Below are 22,672 nucleotides of genomic sequence, written 5' to 3' on the forward strand. Positions count from 1 at the left end.
CCCCCGCCCCTCGGCCCCGCCCGCGGACCCTCCCCGGGCGGCCGGCCCCGCCCGCGCGCGTCCCCGCGGCACTGCGGCGGTTACCAGGACGCCGGCCCTCGGTCGGCGTGCTCTCCGGGGCCAGCCAATGAGGGGGCAAATCAATCATTTGAAACGACCAATGGACGGAGCACTGCAGCGCGAGGGAGGGGGTTTTGATAGGGAGAGCGGAGGCCGAGGCGGACCAATAAAGAGCGAACGGCGTGGGGAAGGAGGGCGTTAGGCGGCCGGATTGACGGGAAAAACAGCCAATCAAACTAGGATGCTGGCCAGCCTCGTTCTGGCAGCCCAATAGGAGGCTGGCGGGGGCGGGCGCGGCGGATATATAAGCGCTGGCGGAGCGTCGGTTGTAGCACTCTGCGCGCCCGTTCCTCAGGTCTTGCGTCCGTCCTTCCGCCAGCGCCGCCGCCGCCATGAGGGAGATCGTGCACCTGCAGGCCGGCCAGTGCGGCAACCAGATCGGCGCCAAGGTGGGCAGTGGGGCGCCTGGCGCCCGGCGCGGGTGACCAGGGCGGATGGGCGGGCGGCAGAAAAGATGGCGGCAGCGGGCGGGTGGGCGGTCGGCCACCCGCATTGCGGCCCGGCACGGGGTCGGAGCCGGGGCGGCGGCGCGGGCCCCCGGGGACGAACCTGACCTGGCGGCGGCGGCAGCGACAGAAGCGGCGGCGTGGGGGGAGGGGAGGGCCGCGCCCATCCGGGGCGGGGCCGGGTCCGGGCACCGCCGGCGTGACTCAGCCCGGGCCCGGCCCGCCTGCGTCCCTCGCAGTTCTGGGAGGTGATCAGCGACGAGCATGGCATCGATCCTACCGGCACTTACCATGGCGACAGCGACCTGCAGCTGGAGCGGATCAACGTGTACTACAACGAGGCCACCGGTGAGACACCACGCCCCTTCCCCAACTCCTTCCTGCCTTCCCGCGGCCCTCCCCTCGCTGACGGCCTCTTCCCCCCACTCCCCGCCCCAGGTGGCAAGTACGTGCCCCGCGCTGTGCTCGTGGACTTGGAGCCGGGCACCATGGACTCCGTGCGCTCGGGGCCCTTCGGGCAAATCTTCAGGCCGGACAACTTCGTTTTCGGTGAGCCGCGGGGTGGGGGCTGGGCGGTGTCCTGGTAACCAGGACGGCTCAAAGGTCAAAGGGTGCCCAAGGTCATTGCTGTCAGCGCCGCAGAGCTGAGGTCTTGATCCATCTGCCCGCCCCCCTACCCGGGCAGAAGCTCCCACCCCTGCACATCTCCTTTCCCTGGAGTCTCTCAGTCTCCTTCTAAAGCGGCTTTGGGAGGAAAGCCCAGCTGTCCACCCGCAGGGAAGGAGCCGGCAGATGTAATCTCTCTGCTACAGACATTGAGTTGGAGGCAGTGGAAGCTGTGTTTGCAGCTCATCTGTCCTTGAGAATTGGCAGGGCTGCCTGTGGGAGGGGATGGCCTGTTGTTAACCCATCTTGGCTGGAGCTCTAATTTAATTTTTAATCGGGTAGGTCATTGCGGGGTCCATTTGCTCTACCTGCAGGCTGAGCTCTGTGTGTCCCCTCACTGTGTTATTTGGGCTTTTTGGCACGGGTGACCAGTGGAGACCACATGCCCAGCAAAGAGTGACTGGCTGCCCTCTTCCAGGTCAGAGCGGTGCTGGGAACAACTGGGCCAAGGGGCACTACACAGAAGGCGCAGAGCTGGTCGACTCGGTGTTGGATGTTGTGAGAAAGGAAGCTGAAAGCTGTGACTGCCTGCAGGGCTTCCAGCTGACCCACTCCCTGGGTGGGGGGACTGGGTCTGGGATGGGTACTCTCCTCATCAGCAAGATCCGGGAGGAATACCCAGACAGGATCATGAACACATTCAGTGTGGTGCCCTCGCCCAAGGTGTCGGACACGGTGGTGGAGCCCTACAATGCCACCCTTTCAGTCCACCAGCTCGTAGAAAACACCGATGAAACCTATTGCATTGATAATGAGGCCCTCTATGATATCTGCTTCAGAACCCTAAAACTGACTACACCTACCTATGGGGACCTCAACCACCTGGTGTCAGCCACCATGAGTGGGGTCACCACCTGCCTGCGCTTTCCTGGCCAGCTCAATGCTGACCTGCGCAAGCTGGCTGTGAACATGGTCCCCTTCCCCCGCCTGCACTTCTTCATGCCCGGCTTTGCCCCACTGACCAGCCGAGGCAGCCAGCAGTACCGGGCCCTGACGGTGCCTGAGCTCACCCAGCAGATGTTTGATGCCAAGAACATGATGGCTGCCTGTGACCCCCGCCATGGCCGCTACCTGACTGTGGCTGCAGTATTCAGGGGCCGCATGTCCATGAAGGAGGTGGACGAGCAGATGCTGAACGTCCAAAACAAGAACAGCAGCTACTTCGTGGAGTGGATCCCCAACAACGTGAAGACAGCTGTGTGTGACATCCCGCCCCGGGGGCTAAAAATGTCTGCCACCTTCATCGGCAACAGCACGGCCATCCAGGAGCTGTTCAAGCGCATCTCGGAGCAGTTCACTGCCATGTTCCGGCGCAAGGCCTTCCTGCACTGGTACACGGGCGAGGGCATGGACGAGATGGAGTTCACCGAGGCCGAGAGTAACATGAACGACCTGGTGTCCGAGTACCAGCAGTACCAGGACGCCACGGCCGAGGAGGAGGGAGAGTTCGAGGAGGAGGCCGAGGAGGAGGTGGCCTAGAGCTGTTACCTGGTAAAGCGCGTGGAAGCTGTGTGAACTCTTTATTCACTCACAACCTGTTCTCTGTGTGCACTTGCTCTCCTTCCTGTCTTGACGTCACATGCTGTACAGACGCCACCATTAAAGCATTTTCATAGTGTCTGGTGTCGCCTCTCCAGTTCCTTCTGATAGGCCTTGCGGGTACTGTTGCCAAACGTCAGCCCATAGTTGTCCTGCATGGCTGCAAGGGGCGGCGCTGCAGCTGAGCCCCTGGCCTTGCCACACACCCCGATAGGGGTCAGCACAGGCTCGGCGCTGCCCTGGGCACCTGCCTCCTGCCTGGCCTGGCCTGTGCACAGTGAACCTCTGGAGGGCCAGTACGGTCTGGAAGCAGCTGGCCTTGGGTCTGTTGCTTCTGAGTTTGAGGAGGGGTGAGCCCCTTCTATACTGGGGAAGAGAAGATGGGCGGGAAACCTGGGGCCATATAACTGGCCCTGTGCCAGTGGTACAGCATGGGCAGAGGGCACGCCAGTCACCCAGTTCCTCCCTAGAGTGGCCTGGTCCCTGCGATCTTGTCTAGGAGGTAGGTAAGGGACCCACTGTGTACTTACATGGTATGGACCCCATGTAGAAAGGTATCAGGCCCTGGCTTCTGTAGATGGTGTTGCTAGGCCAGTGTGTCTTGGGCAGCCTCTCACCCAGGGCACAGATGGGATTTCTGAACAGGAGCTGGGGAAACAGGCAGGTGCTGACACGTGCTGCCTTCCCCAGCCCCTAACCAGTAAGCGGTAGGTCATGGTGGGGGCTGGGCTGCTGTTCTGACAAGTAGCTAATGCTCAGGGGTCTCTTGGTCTCACTCCCCACAGTGCTTCGGAGCAGGGAACCTAGACCGGTCAGGAGAACGAGGCGGGTGCAGAGGGGGAGCAGCCTCCTCGGGCCAGGTAGCCCCAAGGCTGCCCTTCACAGCCCCCTCCAGGGAAGCCAGCTGAGCCTTGGCCATGATCCTGCCTGCCCAGAGGTGTGGATGCCACTGTGCAGGCCATGCTGGGCATTTGGGAACAGGCCCAGGGGTGTCGTCCTCGTACCTGGTTCTTGTCGAACTCATCCATGGCCTGTGTGACACCATCGCGGTAATTCACCCCCATTACCCAGGCAAACCGAGGGACAAAGCCAGCATAGCCTAGGGGAGGAAGTGGTCAGGGTCCTGCCCCAGGCCCTGTCCACCTTCCCCTGGGCATACCCACCTGCTCCCAGGTGTGTCAGGGAAGTCTGTTCAGGCTCTTTCCCTAAACGTTGTCAGTTACCTGCTGGGGCCAGGCCGCTGTGGGTGGACAGGAGTTTCCCAACTTGGGAGAAGCTGGGCGCTAGGAAACAGTTCTCAGGGCAGGGGCAGGGCTGTGGACAGATCCATGGGCAGTTCTCTTCACTTGCTCTCTCATCCTGCCTGGGCCCCTGGAACCTTGGAGTGTGCGTGCGGGGGGAGGGGGGTGAGTGTTCTCATACCCACGCCCTGGGCACCCACCTGAGATGGCTTTGCGTTGGATCAGGTTGGGGTGGTCCAGCTGAGGTAGCCTGTGGAACCTGCCCACATCCAGTGTCTCCTGCTGGTGAGCTGGGGGTGGGTATTCATCCCTCCTGTAGTGGTACAGCTGGGATGGAAGGAGAGCAAGTCACTGCTTCAGCCCCCACCTGGGTCTGGCTGGGGTGAGGCTTGGTCCCAGCACCTCTCCCAGTTACCTGGTCCTGCCCAGGGGCCTTGTGGACAGGGGTGGTGCTCTTCCAGCCCTCCTCCCCGTATGCCAGCCGCAGGCCTGGGTGTCCAAAGTCTCTGGAGTCCCCCTTCCTGCCTGGTGGGCACGGAGGGTACGGGGGGTAGGGCATGAAGCCCGCAGGCAGCAGGACCTGCCTGGATATGTTCTCTACCCCTGGCGGCCCCTTCTGGGCATCCACCTCCTGGGATGGGAACCGGCCCAGGATCTCAAAGTTCTGGTAGGGCTTCAGACCTGTACGGACAGGGAGGGTATGAGTGACAACAGGCAGGAGGGGGAGCCTGGGGCAGGCAAGGCTGGTGGGCGGGCGGCTCACCAGTGTAGTGGGGGATGTAGGGCTCAGTCAGGTCACGGCAGGGGATCAAAGGTGGCTTGGACTTGCTGAAGTCCTCAATGAACTTGGGCTTGGATATGGGGGACAGCACGGAGCAGGGGCTCTTCTGCACGCTGGGGTCTATGAGCAGCTGTGCTGTGGTGCGCCCATAGGTGTTCCCCACCTGGTAGCGCAGCTGCGGATAGAATCCGGCGTAGCTGCAGAGGGAAGAGGAGGACGAGGCGGGGCCCCTCGCGCAGGCTGTGGAGCCCGCCTGCCGCTCGCAGGCAAAGGTCCCGGAGCTCACCTACAGCATGGCAATCCCAGGCGCACCTTCCTCCTGAGATTCTTGAGACTCGAATGGCTGGCGCAGGCCAAGCACTAAGAACAGGCCTGGCCCGCAGGTGAGATGCGCTGTCCTCCTCACCATCAGGTTGCCATCTGCCCTCCACCCAGCCATCCTCAGACCAGGAGGTTAAGGATGAGGGAACGGGGAGCTCTGCCCCCGTGAAGCATTCACAGGGATGGTGACCAGGTCCAGGCCTGGACCGAGGCACAGCGCAATCTACACAAGGNCGGGGGGGGGGGGGGGGGGGGTGCGTTGCAGGACTTTTGCCACCCATGAGGCCAGGACTTGGGAGGCAGGTAGGAGGGCTGCTGGTAGGAGGTGATGGTTGAGCTGAGTGTTGTTTAGAGATACAAGGGGAAGTATTGTAGGCCTCACTGTACCCCAAATGGGGTAGCGCTGGGGCCAGTGTTACCACCCAAGCAGTGCGAATTGTTTTCTTTCAAAAAAAAAACTGCCAGAGTGAATGCAGAATTGCTAGTCTGAGAGATAAGCAGGGCTAGGGCACCAAGGGTAAGACCCCTTCTCTGTGTCGTCTGGCCCGGCATTTCCCCTAGAAGCACTGTGAGAAGTTGGGCCTGACTCCTTCCAGCCTTCCTTCCTTCCCAGGGATCGTGTGTATGCACGTAGGTGTGCACATATACTCCACAGAGGGCTCACTTTTATTTTAGTTTTTACATGAGAGGCACCTAGCAAGGCAGCCTGGCGTCCCCGCCAGTCCACGTCCTCTGGAGACTGTGTCTTTAAGACGCGCAGCGCTCTAGGGGGCATCCGGGGCTTACTTAGCCAGCCTCAGCCAGCTGTTGGGCTGTCCCCAGTGTCCTGCTCTTCACAGGCATGTTGGCCATCTGGTGGGGCTCTCAGCACAAAGCGAGCAGGGAGGGTAGGGGTGAGGCCTCAGCAGCCCTGCCTTAGCACTCCTGCCTCAGGCCTCACCCCTACTCCCCAGCTCTGGTGTTCTCTTCACAGGTGGCCTTGAGCCCTCAGGCCCCAGCCCCACTCCCCCTCCTCCGCAGACCTCAGCCTCCTCCAGGGCTCCAGCACCTACCCAGGGATATAGTGAGGTTCTGGCGTGAAGAGGTTGTGTTTCTGAGTAGCTGTCATCTTGCCTCAACTGCCTTTGATGGCTCCAGCCCCTTCCAGCATCTGACTCCCCTCCCTCAGGAGTCCCTGTTGCCTGGAAACCATTGTGAAGGGGCCTGCCATTGTCGGGCCCTACCTGGTCTGGGACCCTTCCTCAACTCTGTGAGCGCTCCCATTTTACAGGTGGAACTCCTAGGCCCAGACAGACGACAAGCTGGGAGTGTCAGCCTGAGGACCTCAGAGCTCAGAGAAGTGGGACAGCCATGTTGGCCCTGCCGGGAAGGCTTGGGTGGGATTGGGCCTGGACTCTTGCTACCTCCAGGAGGCCAGAAGCCAACTGAGGAGTAGCTTTCCCACCCAAGCCCCTCCGCGGGCATCCTGAGAGGCCTCACTGGAGAGCTGTTTGAGCTTCGGGGCTGTTGGGACTCTGTCCTGGAGAGACTTTCCCCTGCAACTGGGCACTGTTTTCCATTTTAAACAATACCTGATTTTATGTGTTTGTATAGGAATGACTTTCTAAGTATAAAAACAGATTCTGGTACACGTCCAAACACCAAAAATTGCTGACAGGCCGACTACAAGCTGGGAAAAGAGATTGCAACAAGTGCTGGGGAGAGATACGCTATCAGTGTGAAAACTTCACAAAAACAAGAAAAATTAACACCGTGGTAGGAAAATGTCATGGGAACGTCTTAAGAAAAGAATCCACAGTCAGGGAACAGATGGACACAAGGTGGAACCTCACGCCAGCGCTGCTGACGGAGGTGGCTGGTACTCACTGCAGCAGGCCACGGGCGCTGTCCGGAAAGCAGCTGGGGGATGCGTTTCAGGTCCTTACTGGACATCACCTACTTGGACGGGCCACTTCTGCTCATAGGAGCCTGGCCAAAGGAAACGACATCTAGCCGAGGACATCTGTGTGATGTCAGCCATCATGGTAATATTTGGTACAGGGAGAAATCAGGGCTATCTCAGATGTCCAGTGACGGGGGCTTTGTTACGAGAGCTATGCCTGCAGAACACCAGGGACAGCGGCGGGGCGGGGGGGGGGGACAGGCCGTGAGCCCCTCACCCTAATGAAACATGTATTTACTGAAGCAGGTTTCCATCTGTCCCTCTGTCCATCCATCCAGAGTGCCTCCCAAGGCCAGGTAGGGTCAGTGCTGGATGGGAGAGACCCGGAGAGAAAGAGACTTGGTCAGGATGGGGTAGGCCTGGAGGATGAGCTGTTTTTGACTCAGCCCTGCTTGCATGGATTTGGTCAAGACCAGGGCTAGGGCTGGCAGGCTGGTCAGTTGCAAAGGGCACAGCAAGGACCCTGGTGCCCAAGAGGGCTCTCGCTCATTTGGGCTCATTATTCCTTCGCAGTTCAGCCTGGGCAGCCCCGTTCATCTGTGACACCTTACAGCCTCCATTGCTTTGCTTTTCCGAGGGCTGGGTTTGCAGCAGGAGCTCCTCCTCCAGGTAGTTTCCCTGGACCCCTCCCCCCCTCCCCTCCTCATTCTGGATGATTCTGCACAGCCGGCAGCCGCTCTTCTCATCCCTGGGCAGAGGCCCCAGTCCTCCCAGAAGCCCTGCTAAAGTGGACCCTGGCCGTCCAAGGGACCCCAGATTCTAGGACAGGAGAGGGATTGAAATAAGGAAGGAGAGAAGAGGGGAAAGGAGGCCAAGCCAGAGGTCACTGGGGCAGGCTAGGGGTCCTCCTGGCCGAGGCTGATGTCAGAATGACCCACCTGGCTGGCCAGGGGAGGGTCCCTCTGAGGGACCCACTACAGCAGCCCCTCCAGGGCTGGACAGTGCTCCTTTCCCAGGGAGTCCCTGGCAACTGAGGCGGGGGTGCCCATGGCTGGCTAATGAGGTCACAGAGCTCTGAGGTGTCCCTGGGGAAGGGAGTCAGACACTTTGACAATGAATTTTGACCAGAAAGCTGTGAAATTCCTGGCGAATTTTTACATCAGTGGAGGCCAACCCTGGACCCATGGCTCCCTGAGGCAGAGGCCACTTGTGCCAGACCGGTAACTTCTCAGGGAGCTGGGTGTGCTGGGGGAGCAGTCCAGATGGGGTGGCCATTGGGCTGTGTGGACAGCGCTCCCTCCTCTCCCTTGTAGGCCCAAGGCTAGTGTGTTCTTGTGGGGCCCCCAGCCAGGGACCGCCTGGGAGATGTGGCCCCCAGGAGTGCAGGAGTTCCAGGCTGGCCTCAGTGTGCAAACGGGCCCCCTCCAAGAGCACCCCCCTATCTGCACCCAGAACCTGAGGGAGCTGTGTGAGTAAGGGTCCTGGCTACCCCATACCTCAGTCTGGTTTGGGGAGGCGGGCAGGGGTGGGGGGCGCCTGCTGAGTCCCCAGGCCCAGAGCTTGCTTCCCACCAGGGCTGGAACGACGCCCACCCATCGTGACAGACCTGCAGACCCCCGGCCCCGCCAAGTACCCGGCGCCGGATGCTTCAGTGCGCGAGTCCTCCCCACATCCCCACTTCAGCACCGGCCGCAGGCTCCCCACCCGCGGTGCGTGCCCCCTCCCTGCGCCCCGCCGCCCGCCCCTGCCCTGGGAGTGGGGCTCCGGCCACCAGCCTTCCCTCCCTCCCGAACCACACCGTTGCTACTGCAGAGGGCGGAGGCCGCAGGGCGTGGCGGACCTTGTGGCTCCAAAGCGAAAACCCCTTCACGCAGAAGGCCGACTTTAACCGAGAGCGCAAGGTGGAGGGCCCGCCCGGCAAGTGCTGCGGGTGCGGGCTGGAGGAGGGGGCCAGGGAGGGGCGGGGCCTGTGGGGCGGGAGGGGCCTGCAGCAGCTTCTTTTCCCGTAGCGGCCATCGCCTGCGGACTCTCAGCCCCTCAGCCGGCCTGCCTTCCCGGCCTTCAGCTTTGGGGCCCGCCGCCCCGTCTCCAAGACAGCTGAGCCCCCGGCCCGCCCAAAACTGCCGCGGGCCGGGGGTGCGGATTACCGTACCCAGCCCCAGCTTCAGGCCCCTCCGCAGGCCCCGGGGGGCGAGAAGCTCCCCAGCCCCAACACCTACGACATCTTTCCTGGGTGCCGCCTGCAGAGCCGCCGCCCGCCCGCCTTCTCCATGAGCCGCTCACCTGCGTTCGCCTCCTGGGTCAGCTCCTGTAAGGAGACCTCTGAGAGAGCAGGCCCGGCCGGGGGCAGGGGTGGGGACGCAGCCCGTGGGGAGCTGGGAGCTATGCGGCAGCTGGCGCTGTAGCCTAGGTGGGGCTCCCACCTTTTCCCTGCAGCCTGCAGTCCTGGCCCAGCTGCCTACTACGTGGAGGATTGCTATAACTCGCGTTTCCCCTCCGCGCCTGGAGTGGTGATCCAGGGTGTCCGAAGACCCAAGCGCCATGACACAGGACCCTTCTGCACCCTGTAGAGCGTCCTCCGCCCAGCCGGCCACCGGGTTATCCATGGAACCCTGGTCTCCCTGGGGGCCTTCCCAGGCCTCCCTGTGGAACTAAGGGCCTCCGACTCGGCCTTTTGACTCTCTGGGTGCCTCTTATCCACCTTCCTGGCCGGCCAACCCCTCTGTGACCTGTGGACATTGAGGAGGGCCCAGCCTGAAGCCCACCTGCCCACCCGCTTGCCATACAGAGATGCTGTTGGTTCTTCCCAACTCTGTTGTGTACCTGACTGGTGAGCTGTCCCATCGATGTGGCCTGCTGCAGACCTGTCATGTTTGGCTTTCCTTGGCCAGGGGTCTCCCGCTGCTTCCCCTTTGGTGCCCTCTTCTCTAGGGTGGGTGCGGTGGCAGCCTGGGACTTCCTGGCTGGGGACAGGATGGGAGGGAGTCCTGTGGGCAATACAGGACACCCCCACCTAGCTGTGCTACCCAGGGGACTGGTCAAGCTGCCAGTCAACCCGAGGGTCAGCTGCTATCTTGAGGTCTACTCGAGGGCCAGTCTACTCCAGGGTCAGCCTGCCCAGTGACCAGGGAGGCCCCAGAGGACCAGCTGGTCAGGGCCTGGCCCCACTTCTTCAGCTCCTGCCCACAGACCCTATGGTCTTTGGCTTATGAACTTGCCCAGGGCTGTGCAGGCCATGCCACAACCAACAGACTTCCTGGGCCTGCCTTTCTACCCAGGGGTTGTTGCCAAGATTGCCTCCCTCCAAGGGCCTCCTGCAGTTGGTGGTGGCACCTGTCACTGCCCCAGCTCCTCCAGAGGTCCGTGGGCCTCCATGTCCTGGGCCAGAGCTTGACCCCTTCAAAAATGCACTGCAACAGCTGTGGCTATGGTATGGACATCATTCCATTCTGCAGGGAGACCAAAGCCCAGGGAGTCTAAGTGCAGTGCACCTGGGACGTCCTTTAGGGCTCAACCATTGGGGGGTTGAGCCCCAGCACCCCTGGGAATCAGAGCAGTGGCATGGCAGATGGCCGTCCTTAGGCCCTGGGCTGACCAGCTCAGCCAGCAGGCAACAGAGACGGAACTGTAGAAGTCCTGGCCTTGGGAGCTTGGCTCACGGGGAAGGGGGTGGAAAGCAGCTCTGCTCACAGCTTCACCACTAGCAACCCCTAGAGCTCAAAGTCAGGAGTGGGACCAGCAGGAAGAATGGAGCAATGCCCTCCAGCTGGGGAGGGAGGGCCTCCTGGAGAAGGCAGTGGCAGAAGTGACTTTTAAAGATGAGCAAGAGTTTGCTGGGCTGTAGGACCGGAATTTCTAGCAGGATAAACCTCGGAAGCAAAGGCACACAAAAAGGAAGAGGGTGTGCTGTTTGGTGTGGCCAGACTTGGGAGGATACAGGGCTGTTTGGATGTAAGGAGGTGAGCTGGTGAGGTGAAAGGCTGCAGAGGGCTGAATGCTGGGTCCAGGGGCTTGCACACTTAGCAGTGAGGAGCCCATGCAGGGTGCACACCAGGCAGTGCCCACTGACTTTGTATGAGCTTCTTGCACCGCACAGGACAGGGGACATCATGAAACCGGAACCTTGAATTCGCAGCATGTCAGGATGGACAAGTCAGCCCGAGGGCCTGCCACCGCGGGTTAAGTTGGGGTTAGATGCTCATGGTGATGAGAGTGAGGATACCGGTCCTCGGTCACGATCCCACTTTGTCCCCCAGGTCTCTGCTAGGCTCCTCTGGAAGCACATTTATTTGACAGAGAGCACAAGCAGGGGGAGTGGCAGGCAGAGGGAGAGGGAGAAGCAGGCTCCCCACGGAGCAGGGAGCCCCACGCGGGGCTTGATCCCAGGACACCGCCTGAACGGAAGGTAGACGCCTAACCGACTGAGCCACCCAGGTGCCCCTGGAAGCACACTCAGAGTTCAGTCTTCGCGACGACCTTAGGCTGTGAGCTTCATTCCCGTCTGTGTCTGACAAGGAGGGAGTCCAGCTCCAGGGAGAGAGCGGGCCGTGCCCCTGGTGGGGCCCCGGGGCAGGCAGCAGCTAGGGCGGAAGGCTGCTTTTCTTGAAGCGAAAATACTCTCAGCGTCAAAAGGCAGCTGTGAGGTCAGCCACGGGATTTCTCATGATTATTAAAAATAAAGTATACTTGGTCAAAATATCAGTTCCTAAATCCAGAAAGCATGCCGACCCCGCCGGCAGCACCCTTCCCCGTTCCCCCGGCCCCAGGTGCCCCGCAACACCCCGCCGTGCCCCCAGAAGAACCTTATAAGGTCACGCGCAGCGCACGCCCCGGGCGCGGGTCGGAGCCCCGGGCGCGGGTCGCGGCTCAGCGGGGCGGGGTGCGCGTCCACAGCCCGCCGACGCCCGGGCACAGCTCGCGCTNNCCTGCGGCGGCCGGCGGCGCCGGGGGAGCGCGGCGGGGATGGGGCGTCGAGCCGGGCGGGGGCCGCGGCCTCGGCCATGTTCGCGGGGCTGCAGGACCTGGGCGTGGCCAACGGCGAGGACCTGAAGGAGACGCTGACCAACTGCACGGAGCCGCTCAAGGCCATCGAGCAGTTCCAGGTGGGGCCCGGTGGGGAGCGGGGGCACAGTTGTTCCTGCGGGCGGCTGCCTCTGTTCCCCGGATGGAGGGACCGGGTGCCCCGAGCCGGCGCCCCGCAGACGGACCCTGGGCGGGCTGTGGCCCGGGCTGCCGGGAGCATCCTTGCACCTGCCTCGTTGTGCACCGGGCACGCAGGGTGCCGGCCACGCGTGGCTGCGACGGAGGTTTCTGCGGTCGCCCCCCGCGCAGGAAGCGAAACCGACCCCCGCGCACGGGGCCCTCTGTTTCCTCAGACAGAGAATGGCGTGCTGCTGCCCTCCCTGCAGTCCGCCTTGCCCTTCTTGGACCTGCACGGGACGCCGCGGCTGGAGTTCCACCAGTCGGTGTTCGACGAGCTCCGGGACAAGCTGCTGGAGCGCGTGTCGGCCATCGCCTCAGAGGGGAAGGCCGAGGAGAGGTAGGTGGGCCGGTGAGATGCGCAGCGCTTCTCTGAGCCGTGGAACTGGGCCCGTGGCCACACGCCCCTGCTCCAAGAGGGGCGCCCGCCCGTGGAGACGCGTCCCCTGATCTGCCAGCTGCTGGGGCCAGTAGGCAGCTGCCTCAGAAAGTGCGACTTTGCAGGTACAAGAAACTGGAAGACCTCCTGGAAAAGAGCTTTTCTCTGGTGAAGATGCCGTCCCTGCAGCCCGTGGTGATGTGCGTCATGAAACATTTGCCCAAGGTAAGAACCTCGGCGCCCTCACTGGGCAGGCGGAGCGAACCCTGGCTCAGGCTGGCAGCTTCACACTGGGGAGGTTTCCTGAGCTGCCGGCCCAAACGAGGGCCACGTTCTCCAAGCTGGGCAGAGACCGAAGCTCGGCGTGTGGTTGGGTTGTGGGACCCGTGGCGGCTTGGCAGGAGCCGTTTGTATTCAGCGTGGCTGCCTGCATCTTCCGGCCCGGAGTCCTGTCACAGGTGCCCCTGCCCGTGGGGCTGGGCTTGCGGTGGTCTCTGCTGGGGGGCTGAGGCCTCCTGACCTGTCTTGAGGACGTGGCTTCTGTGGTGGCGCAGGTTCCAGAGAAGAAGCTGAAGCTGGTGATGGCAGACAAGGAGCTGTACCGGGCCTGCGCCGTAGAGGTGAAGCGGCAGATCTGGCAGGACAACCAGGCCCTGTTCGGGGACGAAGTTTCCCCGCTGCTGAAGCAATACATCCTGGAGAAGGAGAGCGCGCTTTTCAGCACAGAGCTGTCCGTCCTGCACAACTTCTTCAGTCCTTCCCCGAAGACGAGGCGCCAGGGCGAGGTGAGGCAGGGGGCGCCCTCACCACCCCCTTGCCCAGCACCGTGCGCGCTTCAGGTCCTGGGAGGCGTGGGCTTGTATGTGTGGCCGGCCGGGGGGCTTTGTGATGCTGTGCCTCGTGCGGGTCTCTTTGCTGCTATGTGCTGGGCACTTGGTGACGTGGCAGCCTTTCCGGTGCAGTTCATCGTTTCTTCTGTTGGCTCTGGGAAATTGTTTTGTTTTGTTTTTAAGATTTTATTTGTAAGTAATCTCTACACTCAACATGAGTTGAAACCCCAAGATCAAGAGTCGCACGCTCTACTGACTGAGCCAGCCAGGCCCCCCTCTTCTGTTTTTTTTCTTTTTCTTTTTTTTTTAAAGATTACTATTACTATTTTTTTTTTTTTATTAGAGCGCGGAGAGAGAGAGAGAGAGCATGAGCAATGGAGAGAGGCAGAGGGAAAGGGAGAAGCAGGCTCCCCGCTGAGCATGGGGCCCGATGTGGGGCTCGATCCTGGGACCCCGACCGAGATCATGACCTGAGCCTAAGGCAGACGCTTCACCGTCTGAGCCACCCAGGCGCCGCGCCTGTCTTCTGTTTCTCTGTCTGATTCGTTCGCTACTTTGACAAACGTTTCTTGAGTCCTGACCGCCTACCACAGGTGCCTGTACCCTTCACTGACCCAGAGGTCAGGTTGTTTGCCTGGGGCACTCACAGTCTGTAGGGGGGCAGACACTACAGAGTAAACGTCACATGCTGGTCACCCAGAGCTCAAGGGGTGGCCGAGGGCTGCAGAGACATGAGGCCGCAGAGCAAGGCGAGGCAGGGTTGGGGAGTGAGCACAGGCTCTGAAGGGGAGCAGGCTGACCGGGATGATGAGGAGGCTGACTCGGCTGGAGCCGAGAGCAATTGGGTGAGTAGATTGGGGGGTGAGCTCGGGAGGGCTGGAGGCCGCCATGGAGACTTCGGCTCTTCCCAGTGACTTGGGGGTCACTGAAGTCGCCTGAGCTGCTCCAGCATGATGGCTGAACAGAAGAGGGAGATGATGGTGGCGAGCCACTAGACCCTGGTCGAGTGGTGCCAGGTGTTTTGTTGCTTCTTAGCTTTCTTGCTGAGGGGTGTGTGCTGGCATGAAGTGGGGTCCGACCTAATGTTTTCCCACAATCTGCCCAGTGGTTGCGGTAGTACTTCCTGCCTGAGGTCTCTTGCCTCTTCTTCACATTTCTCCTGGGGTGTCAGTGTCCCCCTAGGGGGCCTGGGTCCTTCCTGCTGTGTGGCCGGCACCCATTGCAAGGGGAGAGGGTCTTGCCCATGGTCCTCAGGGTGTGGCTCAGCCACTGGGGCCATGGCTCTGTGCCCACCTGGCTTGCCCGCCAGCAGCCTGTCTCGCCACCTCTTGTTCGCTGGAAGGCCAGGCCTGGGCTGTGATGAGGGCAGGCACACAGCAGCTCTTGTCCACACCAGAGGTGCCCGCCGAGTGGGGCTCCAGGTCTGCTGTGCGCTTCGGGGTCCCTGAAGCCTGCTGGAGAGGCCTTGCCAGGGCCCCCGACGCCCCTGCCTGTCTCTGCACTCACTGTGCAGTGGCCGTTGGGGTGCTGTGATGTCTGTTACCCCAGGTTTTCCTGTGTGTTCTTCACAGTGTTAGAGCCAGAGGCCCAGCTCCTGTTCACGGTCAGCGAGCGGCGAGCAGCCCTCCCTCCCGTGGGCTGCGGTGGCGCTCAGGAGCCTTCCGCGTGGGGTGTGGGTTGCAGAAGTGGGTGGTCCCTGCCAAGGAATGGGGACAGGTGCCGGTTGTGGTTCGGGGTTGCCACAGGGCCTCGAGGTTTGGGACAGTGCAGGGAGCCAGGAGGCCCAGGCTGGGCTTCCCTGGGCCGTGTGGCCAGTGTCCCTCACTTGGGCCTGAGTCTCCCTGTGCCAGCAGACTGGGCGGCTCTGAGGGGTCTGGGGACACAGGTTGACAGCCTTTCAGAGAAGCCTATGTGGGCTTCATTTCCTTAAACACCAGAACCGCCACCTCTCGCCGCAGAGCTAGCGTCTCGTGAGAGAGGAGACTGTCGGGTGTCAGGACAGGGGCTGTTGGTGACGCTGCCGCGCGGGGCCCCCCACAGGTGGTGCAGAAGCTGACACAGATGGTGGGCAAGAACGTGAAGCTCTACGACATGGTGCTGCAGTTCCTGCGGACCCTCTTCCTGCGGACCCGCAACGTGCACTACTGTACCCTGCGGGCCGAGCTGCTCATGTCCCTGCACGACCTGGACGTCGGGGACATCTGCTCTGTGGACCCCTGCCACAAGGTGGTGGCCTCGCCGCCCCCCGCCCCCGTCCACGCCCGCCCCCCCAGCAGCCGCTGTGTGCCGGCCCCTGTGCCACTTCTGCCGACCGGGCTCAGGGGCGGGGGGCCTCTGCCAGGCACCCGAGTCAGAGCCAGCTGCCCTGCATCTCCCTTGTGTGCCTGCTCTGTGTCTTCCTCTGCTCCAGCTGGGACGGGCCCCGTGGCCACTCCTGGATGCTTGCTCTGGCTTCACGTGGGGTATCCCAGGCCAGTGGCCCTCCTCTGCTCCAGAGTCCTTGGGGGCCGCTTGTGTACTGTGCTCGGGGGGGGGGGTTGTGTATCGTCCTTGTCCCCTACATGGATGCTGTGCACCCTGACACAGTGTCACCTCCTGGGGGGGGCTGTGTGGTGTCAGGGTGTGAGACTGTAGTGCACACCCCCACAAAGGGGGCTGCCAGGGAGGCCCCTTGAGAACAGAGCACAAATACTGTCTCCTCCATGCACTGCTTGGCCTGCTGGGGACTTGGGACCTCGGGCCTGTCTGCCTTTGCACTGTACCAGGCCTGGACCGTGGGAGGCAGCAAGTCCTGCTGCTTACGTGAGGCTTGGGTACCGGCCACTCCTCAGCAGTGAGCACGAGTGCTGTCTGGAGGCGGTTGTCTCTGGTCGCGTCCTGACTGTGCTTCCTCCCTGCAGTTTACCTGGTGCCTGGACGCCTGCATTCGAGAGCGGTTTGTGGACAGCAAGAGGGCCCGGGAGCTGCAGGGGTTTCTGGACGGAGTGAAGAAGGGGCAGGAGCAAGTCCTGGGGTAAGGGTCAGCCTTGTGAGGTGCTCCTCAGCCCGCAGGGTCCTATCCACAGGTTTCCGGACAAGCAGGCTGTGTCTGCAGTTTCTCCCCAGTGTGCTTTAGACGTGCCTGGTATTCATGCTCACGGCTGAGGGGCTCAGCTGCTGGGGCCTGGGCCTCAGAGTTTCGGGGGAGCCCTGGGCTAGGACTCTGCTGTCTGCAGTCATCAGGGCCTGCCTGCAACAAAGGGGTGGGTGGTCAGCTCCATCCCAGGAGCCCACTGTGCGGGTGGGATCTGGCTCCAGCCCCGCCTTCTCTCTGTGACTGTCTCTGGGATCCTGGATGTGCTTACAAAATCAGGGTCAGGTTTTTCAGAACCAAAATGAGAGCTTAGTTTTTTTAAAAAACTTTTTTGATTCTTCAGTGTTTTGAGTAAGCTAAAGATAAGTTATGAACGGCAAAGTTGTTTTGGGAAGAAATCCAGAGCAGCTAGGCAGGCTTGCTCTGTGTGTGGGGGCCATTCTCCCCAGGGCAGTGGCCAAGGCAGCCCAGCCTGTGCCCATGCCACGTTAGCGCGGTGTGCTCACCCTCACAGGGATCTGTCCATGATCCTGTGTGACCCCTTTGCCATCAACACGCTGTCACTGAGCACCGTCAGGCACCTGCAGGAGCTGGTCGGCCAGGAGACGCTGCCCAGGGTGAGTGCACTGGGCCGGCCGCACGCCACCTTCTGGGTGGACGTGTGGGTATGGACTGCTGGTGGCCAGGTCCGTGCTGGCCCTTGTGAGAGCACATACTCCTGATGGCTGGTGGGTGTGTGGAGCCTGTGGGCAAAGCTGGTGGTTCTGGCTGTGCCACGAGGACCCTGTGGGCATGAGTGATTTCAGCGGGGGGGAGGGCCACGTGAGCACACGTTGAGGCTTTCGCTTTCCCGCAGGACAGCCCTGATCTCCTGCTGCTGCTCAGGCTGCTGGCCTTGGGCCAGGGGGCGTGGGACATGATTGACAGCCAGGTCTTCAAGGAGCCCAAGATGGTAACGGGACCGGGGTGGGGTTGTGTCTGCAGCTTTCTTGATAGGGTCTGTGGGGCCGAGGAAGATCAGCAAGGTGGGGTCTCGGGTGGGGGCCAGGCCTTTAGGTTGACGTCCAGGAAAGATCGATGTGAGGTGGGTGGGCGAGGGGTGAGGTACGGTGCAGGACAAGGGCGGGGCTGTGCGGGACCAGTTCTGGGTTTTCTCCTGGCCTAGGAGGTGGAGCTCATCACCAGGTTCCTGCCCACGCTCATGTCCTTCGTGGTGGACGACCATACCTTCAACGTGGATCAGAAGCTCCCAGCCGAGGAGAAAGCCCCAGTCACGTACCCAAACACGCTTCCAGAGAGTTTCACCAAGTACGGGCTCCAGGGGCATGGGTGGGGGAGCCTCACCCCCCCCCCGGCTCCCCTCGGAAGGCTGTGCAGAGCGTGCGGCTCAGGGGTGGCCCGTCCTTGCTGGTGCAGGTTCCTGCAGGAGCAGCGCATGGCCTGTGAGGTGGGGGCTATACTACGTACTGCACATCACCAAGCAGAGGAACACGAAAGCGCTCCTGCGCCTGCTGCCGGGGCTCGGTGAGTGTGTGTGCCCACGGCCGTGCCTTGTCCCCACGCTCCAGCCCTGCCCCGCTCCTGCGCCTGCTGCCGGGGCTTGGTGAGTGTGTGTGCCCACGGCCGTGCCTTGTCCCCACGCTCCAGCCCTGCCCCGCTCCTGCGCCTGCTGCCGGGGCTCGGTGAGTGTGTGTGCCCACGGCCGTGCCTTGTCCCCACGCTCCAGCCCTGCCCCGCTCCTGCGCCTGCTGCCGGGGCTCGGTGAGTGTGTGTGCCCACGGCCGTGCCTTGTCCCCACGCTCCAGCCCTGCCCCGCTCCTGCGCCTGCTGCCGGGGCTCGGTGAGTGTGTGTGCCCACGGCCGTGCCTTGTCCCCACGCTCCAGCCCTGCCCCGCTCCTGCGCCTGCTGCCGGGGCTCGGTGAGTGTGTGTGCCCACGGCCGTGCCTTGTCCCCACGCTCCAGCCCTGCCCCGCTCCTGCGCCTGCTGCCGGGGCTCGGTGAGTGTGTGTGCCCACGGCCGTGCCTTGTCCCCACGCTCCAGCCCTGCCCCGCTCCTGCGCCTGCTGCCGGGGCTCGGTGAGTGTGTGTGCCCACGGCCGTGCCTTGTCCCCACGCTCCAGCCCCGCCCCGCTCCTGCGCCTGCTGCCGGGGCTTGGTGAGTGTGTGTGCCCACGGCCGTGCCTTGTCCCCACGCTCCAGCCCTGCCCCGCTCCTGCGCCTGCTGCCGGGGCTCGGTGAGTGTGTGTGCCCACGGCTGTGCCTTGCCCCCACGCTCCAGCCCTGCCCCGCCTCCCAGGGGCTAGCCACGTTCCCCTGTCAGGCTTGGTCTTCTGGGAGTTGTCTTCATACGAGAGCGAGTGGAGCCCACCCTGTGCTGTGGTCACCGCTTGTGGAAGGATCCTTTCCACGCTGGTGCAAGAGCTGTCTTACTTTTATCCTACCTGGCGAGGCAGGTGGAGCCCCTCCAGTCCTGCGACCATGGAGAGAGCCCACCCCCGACAGTGTCCGGCTACTTGGGGTGGGGCCGGGCTGCTTCCTAGTAGGAAGAAAAGGGCGGGGCCTGAGTGGACCCCTTCAGGAGTAAGCTGCAGGCCGAGCCAGAGAGAAGGGTGTCTGGGAGCACCTGGCCTTCCTCTGCCGGCCCCAGGCTCATCTGGGGTGTTGAGGCCGCTTCAAAGAGATGTTGCACGTCCCTTGCCAGGCGTGTTTCTGGGTCACTGACAGGTCTGAGGTGGTGCGTGTGTTACGTTTCCCGTGTTCTGTTTGCAGAGGAAGCTGTTTGTGGGTCTGAATTTGCATCCTGCTTCCCTGTAAGTGAACAACATGAACTTACTTTCTTACCGCTTGAGGCCAGGAGGGTGAAGTGTGTCTCCTGGGGCTACAGTCGAGGTGTTGGGGGGGGCTGGCTCCTCCTGGAGGCTCCGGGGACAATCCGCTCCTCACCTCCGGTGCGTAGAGGCCGCCCACACCCTGGCTCCTGGCTGCGTCTTGCAGTTCACCCTCCCAGCTGCTCTCACCCTGCTGTCTCTCTGACTCGGGGCCCTGGGGTGATGTTGGGTCCGTCCTGGGGCTTCTGCCACGTGAGGTAGCAGGTTCACCAGCTCCTAGGTAAGGATGGGGACATCTCGGGGCCATCCTCCTCCTGGCCACAGAGGCTGGAACTTCTGAGTATGTTTCTGGAAACTTCCAGGAGTGCAGTTGCAAATAATTTGCATTTTTCCGATCATTTCAGTAGTTTTGTTTCTTTCTCTTGTCTAACGGTGTCACGAGACGCAGGGGTGTCCTGCCTGCATCAGGAGCACCCGCGTCTCCCAGCCAAGCGCTGCTGCCCAGGGGCGGGGATGCAGGCCTTTTCTTGTGTTTTGGAAGAGTACACTGGTTCCTCTGTGTCATTAGTGGGTGCTAGTAAGAATGGATGCCAATTTAAAAAGTCTTTTCTGTTTATTTTTTAGCTTTTTTTTTTCAAAGACTTTATTTGTCAGAGAGAGAGAGAGTGAGGGGGAAGCGGCAGGCAGAGAGAGAAGCAGGCTCCCTGCCGAGCAAGGAGCCCCATGCGGGATTCAATCCCAGGACCCCGGGACCATGACCGGAGCTGAAGGCAGACACTCTACCGACTGCGCCACAGGCGTCCCTAATTTTTAGCTTTTTATTGTGGGGATTGTTGATGAAATCACAAGTAAAGAGCACAGCATGGTGAAGCCCGGTGCGCATCCGCTGCCTGCCTGGGGGCCCGTGGGGGCGGTCTAGACCTAAATCCAGACTCGCAGCATAGGGGCCGTGAGGGACCTAGCAGATGTCTCTACAAAAGACGGGTGCTGTCAGAAACCACGATGCGGCCGTGGTCACATGTGGGGCCAGGTGCTGGTGGTGCCATGGTTCCCTAATTGCCTTGTGACATTCTTCTATGGGTAGTTTGCTCAAATCAGGGTTGGAACAAGTGTCTCACTTCCAATGTTGCCTCTCAGGTTTCGCACAGTCTGTGGGGTTCTGTGGGATTTTTGGGACTTTGCTGGCAGTGTCCCTTGTTGTGACTGTGGGCCTGCCTGTGTCCTTTCCGCTCCGATGTGCAGCGGGAGCTCACCCTGTCTGCATCTGACGGCTCTGCTGGCGTCGGCCGGCTCCCTCGTCACAGAGCGCTCTGGCGGCGTTGCTCGAGTGTTACGGCCCTTATGTCCGCGTGTGTGTCCCCCCGTGGCCTGTTGTCCTCCAGCTGGGGGTCTGACCCTGTTGGCTGTGCGCACAGGCTTATCAGTAAGCTTTCTTGGTAGTCAATTTTGAAGCTTTGGAGTCCGTGGCTTCGAAGCATGAAGTCATTTTCTTTTGTTGTCTTTCTTCCGGAACCGTGCCGATAGCAGTCTGATCAAACTCATGGGCTGGTGCCGTGGCACTTGTCTGGGTTTCTTCTCTGGTTTCTGGTCTGTTCGGGGTTTGTCTTTCTCCTGGAGTCCACTTAATCCAGAGTCCCTTGGCCATGGGCCACGACCACTGATGATGGGCTCTTGTGCCCTCTCCAGCCCAGTCCTTGCACTGTAGCCCTGCTTCACTCCCTAGGTCTGGGCCCCTGGCCGCCCCCCTGCCCTGTCCACCTCACCTGTGCGGGCCCCTGATTCTGGCTTGCAGGAAAACCGGGCCCCCCGTCCTCAGGCGACCTTGCTGCTTCTGCGGCCTCCCCACTGCCTGCCGGTCCAGGGGTGGGGATGGCAGGGCAGGTGGGGCTGACCCCTTCTGTGTTTGCAGTGGAGACCTTTGGCGACCTGGCGTTTGGTGACATCTTCCTGCACCTGCTCATGGGGAACCTGGCGTTGCTGGCCGACGAGTTCGCCCTGGAGGACTTCTGCAGGAGCCTCTTTGACGGCTTCCTCCTCACAGCCTCGCCCAGGTGCCCGCTTTCTGCCCCGTGTCCACGCCGCCCTGACTGGGGGGCCGGGGGCGGGGCGTGCGGCACAGCCGGGCAGGGAGGGGGCGGCTCTGTGTCACCTCAGCGCTGCCGGGCCTCTTCCAGGAAGGAGAGCGTGCAGCGACACGCGCTGCGGCTCCTCGTCCACCTGCACCACCGGGTGGCGCCGTCCCAGCTGGAGGCCCTGCGCAAGGCCCTGGAGCCCACGGGCCAGGTGGGTGCCCGGCCCTCCCTTGTGTGTGTGTCCCCTGCTCCCCTGCGTGGACGTGTCCGGAGTGACCTCGAAGTCTGCTCCGAGGAGCCCCGGGGCCTGCCCCAAAGCCACACACTTTCCCCACAGAGTGGAGAAGCCGTGAAGGAGCTTTACTCTCAGCTCGGGGAGAAACTGGAGCAGCTGGAACACCGAAAGCCCAGCCCGGCCCGGGCCGCAGAGACTCCGGCCCTGGAGCTGCCCCTCCCCGCTGTGTCCGCTCCGGCTGGGCTCTGAGGCTTCACTGGAGGCCTCTCGGGACCGGGCGGGGTCCCTGGTGGGTCTGTGGCCTTGGCTGGCCAGAAGGAGCTCCCTGGACTTGGGAGTGCCAGGGTCCCCGTCTCTCCTGAAGGCAGATTGGCTGCTCGTGAGGCTGGGCTGGGTGGCGCTGAGCACCCCCCACCCTCAGATGTCCTACACGTGAGGCACCCTTTTGCTGTGCCTCAGCCCCACCCTGGCCTGGATCCTGGGACCTGGGTTCTTGCTCCTCGTAGGCCCCTGTCTGTTTCTTTGGAGGACAGCTCTGGGTCTATTGTGCCCAACTGGCCTCTTGAACTCACTCCCAGGCTGTGGAAAGCTTCCGGCTCATTCCTGCCTTGTGTTGTGGGTTTCCACTTCTGTAGGGGACACAAATTGGCGGTAGTTGGGATTAGGAAAAAGCTACCTTCTTTCCATGGGGAGAAAGCAGGGGGACTCAGGCCTGAGGGGAAAGGGTGGGCCCAGCCCTGTTGGCCCAGATTGGCAAAATCATGTGGTTCGTTGGGTCTGATCACCTGCAGACCGAACCTGGCTGCTTCTGAGCAGCTCCTGAGTGTCTCACAGTGGACGGTTTGGCTGACCCGTGGCCCGACAGGCAAGGAATTGTTTCCCCCTGGCCAGCAGCAGCCAGTGTAGCAAACATGGGTGAGGAATGGCTGCCTCAGTTTACCCTTGGAGTGGTGCGCTCCTTGCTCAGGTGCACCGTCTTGGTCAAGTGAGAGCTGTTGCACACAGTGAGACTTTCACTTTTGTAAATAAAAGGTGTTTGGGTAAATCCAGTGGACGAGC

At 61.9% G+C, this 22,672-nt stretch overlaps 4 protein-coding genes across 7 annotated transcripts; 3 read left to right on the plus strand and 1 right to left on the minus strand.

The window, feature by feature from the left end:
* The first annotated feature begins 350 nt into the window (after positions 1 to 350).
* TUBB4B (tubulin beta 4B class IVb) lies at positions 351 to 2,850 on the plus strand. The gene is made up of 4 exons (XM_002926120.4): positions 351 to 509; positions 806 to 914; positions 1,005 to 1,115; positions 1,651 to 2,850. Exons 1-4 carry the CDS (start codon positions 453 to 455, stop codon positions 2,709 to 2,711), a joined length of 1,338 nt encoding a protein of 445 aa, XP_002926166.2. The 5' UTR covers positions 351 to 452; the 3' UTR covers positions 2,712 to 2,850.
* On the minus strand, positions 2,618 to 6,879 carry FAM166A (family with sequence similarity 166 member A). The gene is made up of 7 exons (XM_002926121.4): positions 6,167 to 6,879; positions 4,776 to 4,990; positions 4,428 to 4,693; positions 4,213 to 4,339; positions 3,776 to 3,870; positions 3,302 to 3,419; positions 2,618 to 2,931 (listed from the first exon to the last, which is right to left on the minus strand). The coding sequence occupies exons 1-7, from the start codon at positions 6,220 to 6,222 to the stop codon at positions 2,843 to 2,845; spliced, it is 966 nt and encodes a 321-aa protein (XP_002926167.1). The 5' UTR covers positions 6,223 to 6,879; the 3' UTR covers positions 2,618 to 2,842.
* A 17-nt stretch (positions 6,880 to 6,896) lies between these two features.
* On the plus strand, positions 6,897 to 11,854 carry STPG3 (sperm-tail PG-rich repeat containing 3). Of its 4 annotated transcripts, none has more exons than XM_034664881.1 (7): positions 6,897 to 7,138; positions 8,129 to 8,216; positions 8,310 to 8,464; positions 8,571 to 8,705; positions 8,809 to 8,897; positions 9,006 to 9,306; positions 9,433 to 11,854. In XM_034664881.1, exons 1-7 carry the CDS (start codon positions 7,021 to 7,023, stop codon positions 9,564 to 9,566), a joined length of 1,020 nt encoding a protein of 339 aa, XP_034520772.1. In that variant the 5' UTR covers positions 6,897 to 7,020; the 3' UTR covers positions 9,567 to 11,854. The 4 variants fall into 4 exon arrangements, with proteins under 4 accessions (XP_034520772.1, XP_034520775.1, XP_034520774.1 ...); XM_034664883.1 differs by having other exon boundaries at positions 7,047 to 7,138; positions 8,125 to 8,216; XM_034664884.1 differs by lacking the exon at positions 8,129 to 8,216 and having other exon boundaries at positions 7,011 to 7,138; positions 9,433 to 11,853.
* A 56-nt stretch (positions 11,855 to 11,910) lies between these two features.
* On the plus strand, positions 11,911 to 22,662 carry NELFB (negative elongation factor complex member B). Its single transcript, XM_034664879.1, is given in 14 exon segments — positions 11,911 to 12,098; positions 12,372 to 12,535; positions 12,700 to 12,799; positions 13,129 to 13,359; positions 15,445 to 15,630; positions 16,305 to 16,417; positions 16,992 to 17,094; positions 17,334 to 17,429; positions 17,643 to 17,785; positions 17,894 to 17,927; positions 17,929 to 18,001; positions 21,216 to 21,357; positions 21,481 to 21,589; positions 21,716 to 22,662. Coding segments are annotated over 14 exon segments (1,743 nt in total). The 5' UTR covers positions 11,911 to 11,996; the 3' UTR covers positions 21,863 to 22,662.
* The last annotated feature ends 10 nt before the right edge of the window (positions 22,663 to 22,672 follow it).

This window comes from Ailuropoda melanoleuca, chromosome 7, assembly GCF_002007445.2.
Source record: "Ailuropoda melanoleuca isolate Jingjing chromosome 7, ASM200744v2, whole genome shotgun sequence".
NCBI classification, from domain to species: domain Eukaryota; kingdom Metazoa; phylum Chordata; class Mammalia; order Carnivora; family Ursidae; genus Ailuropoda; species Ailuropoda melanoleuca.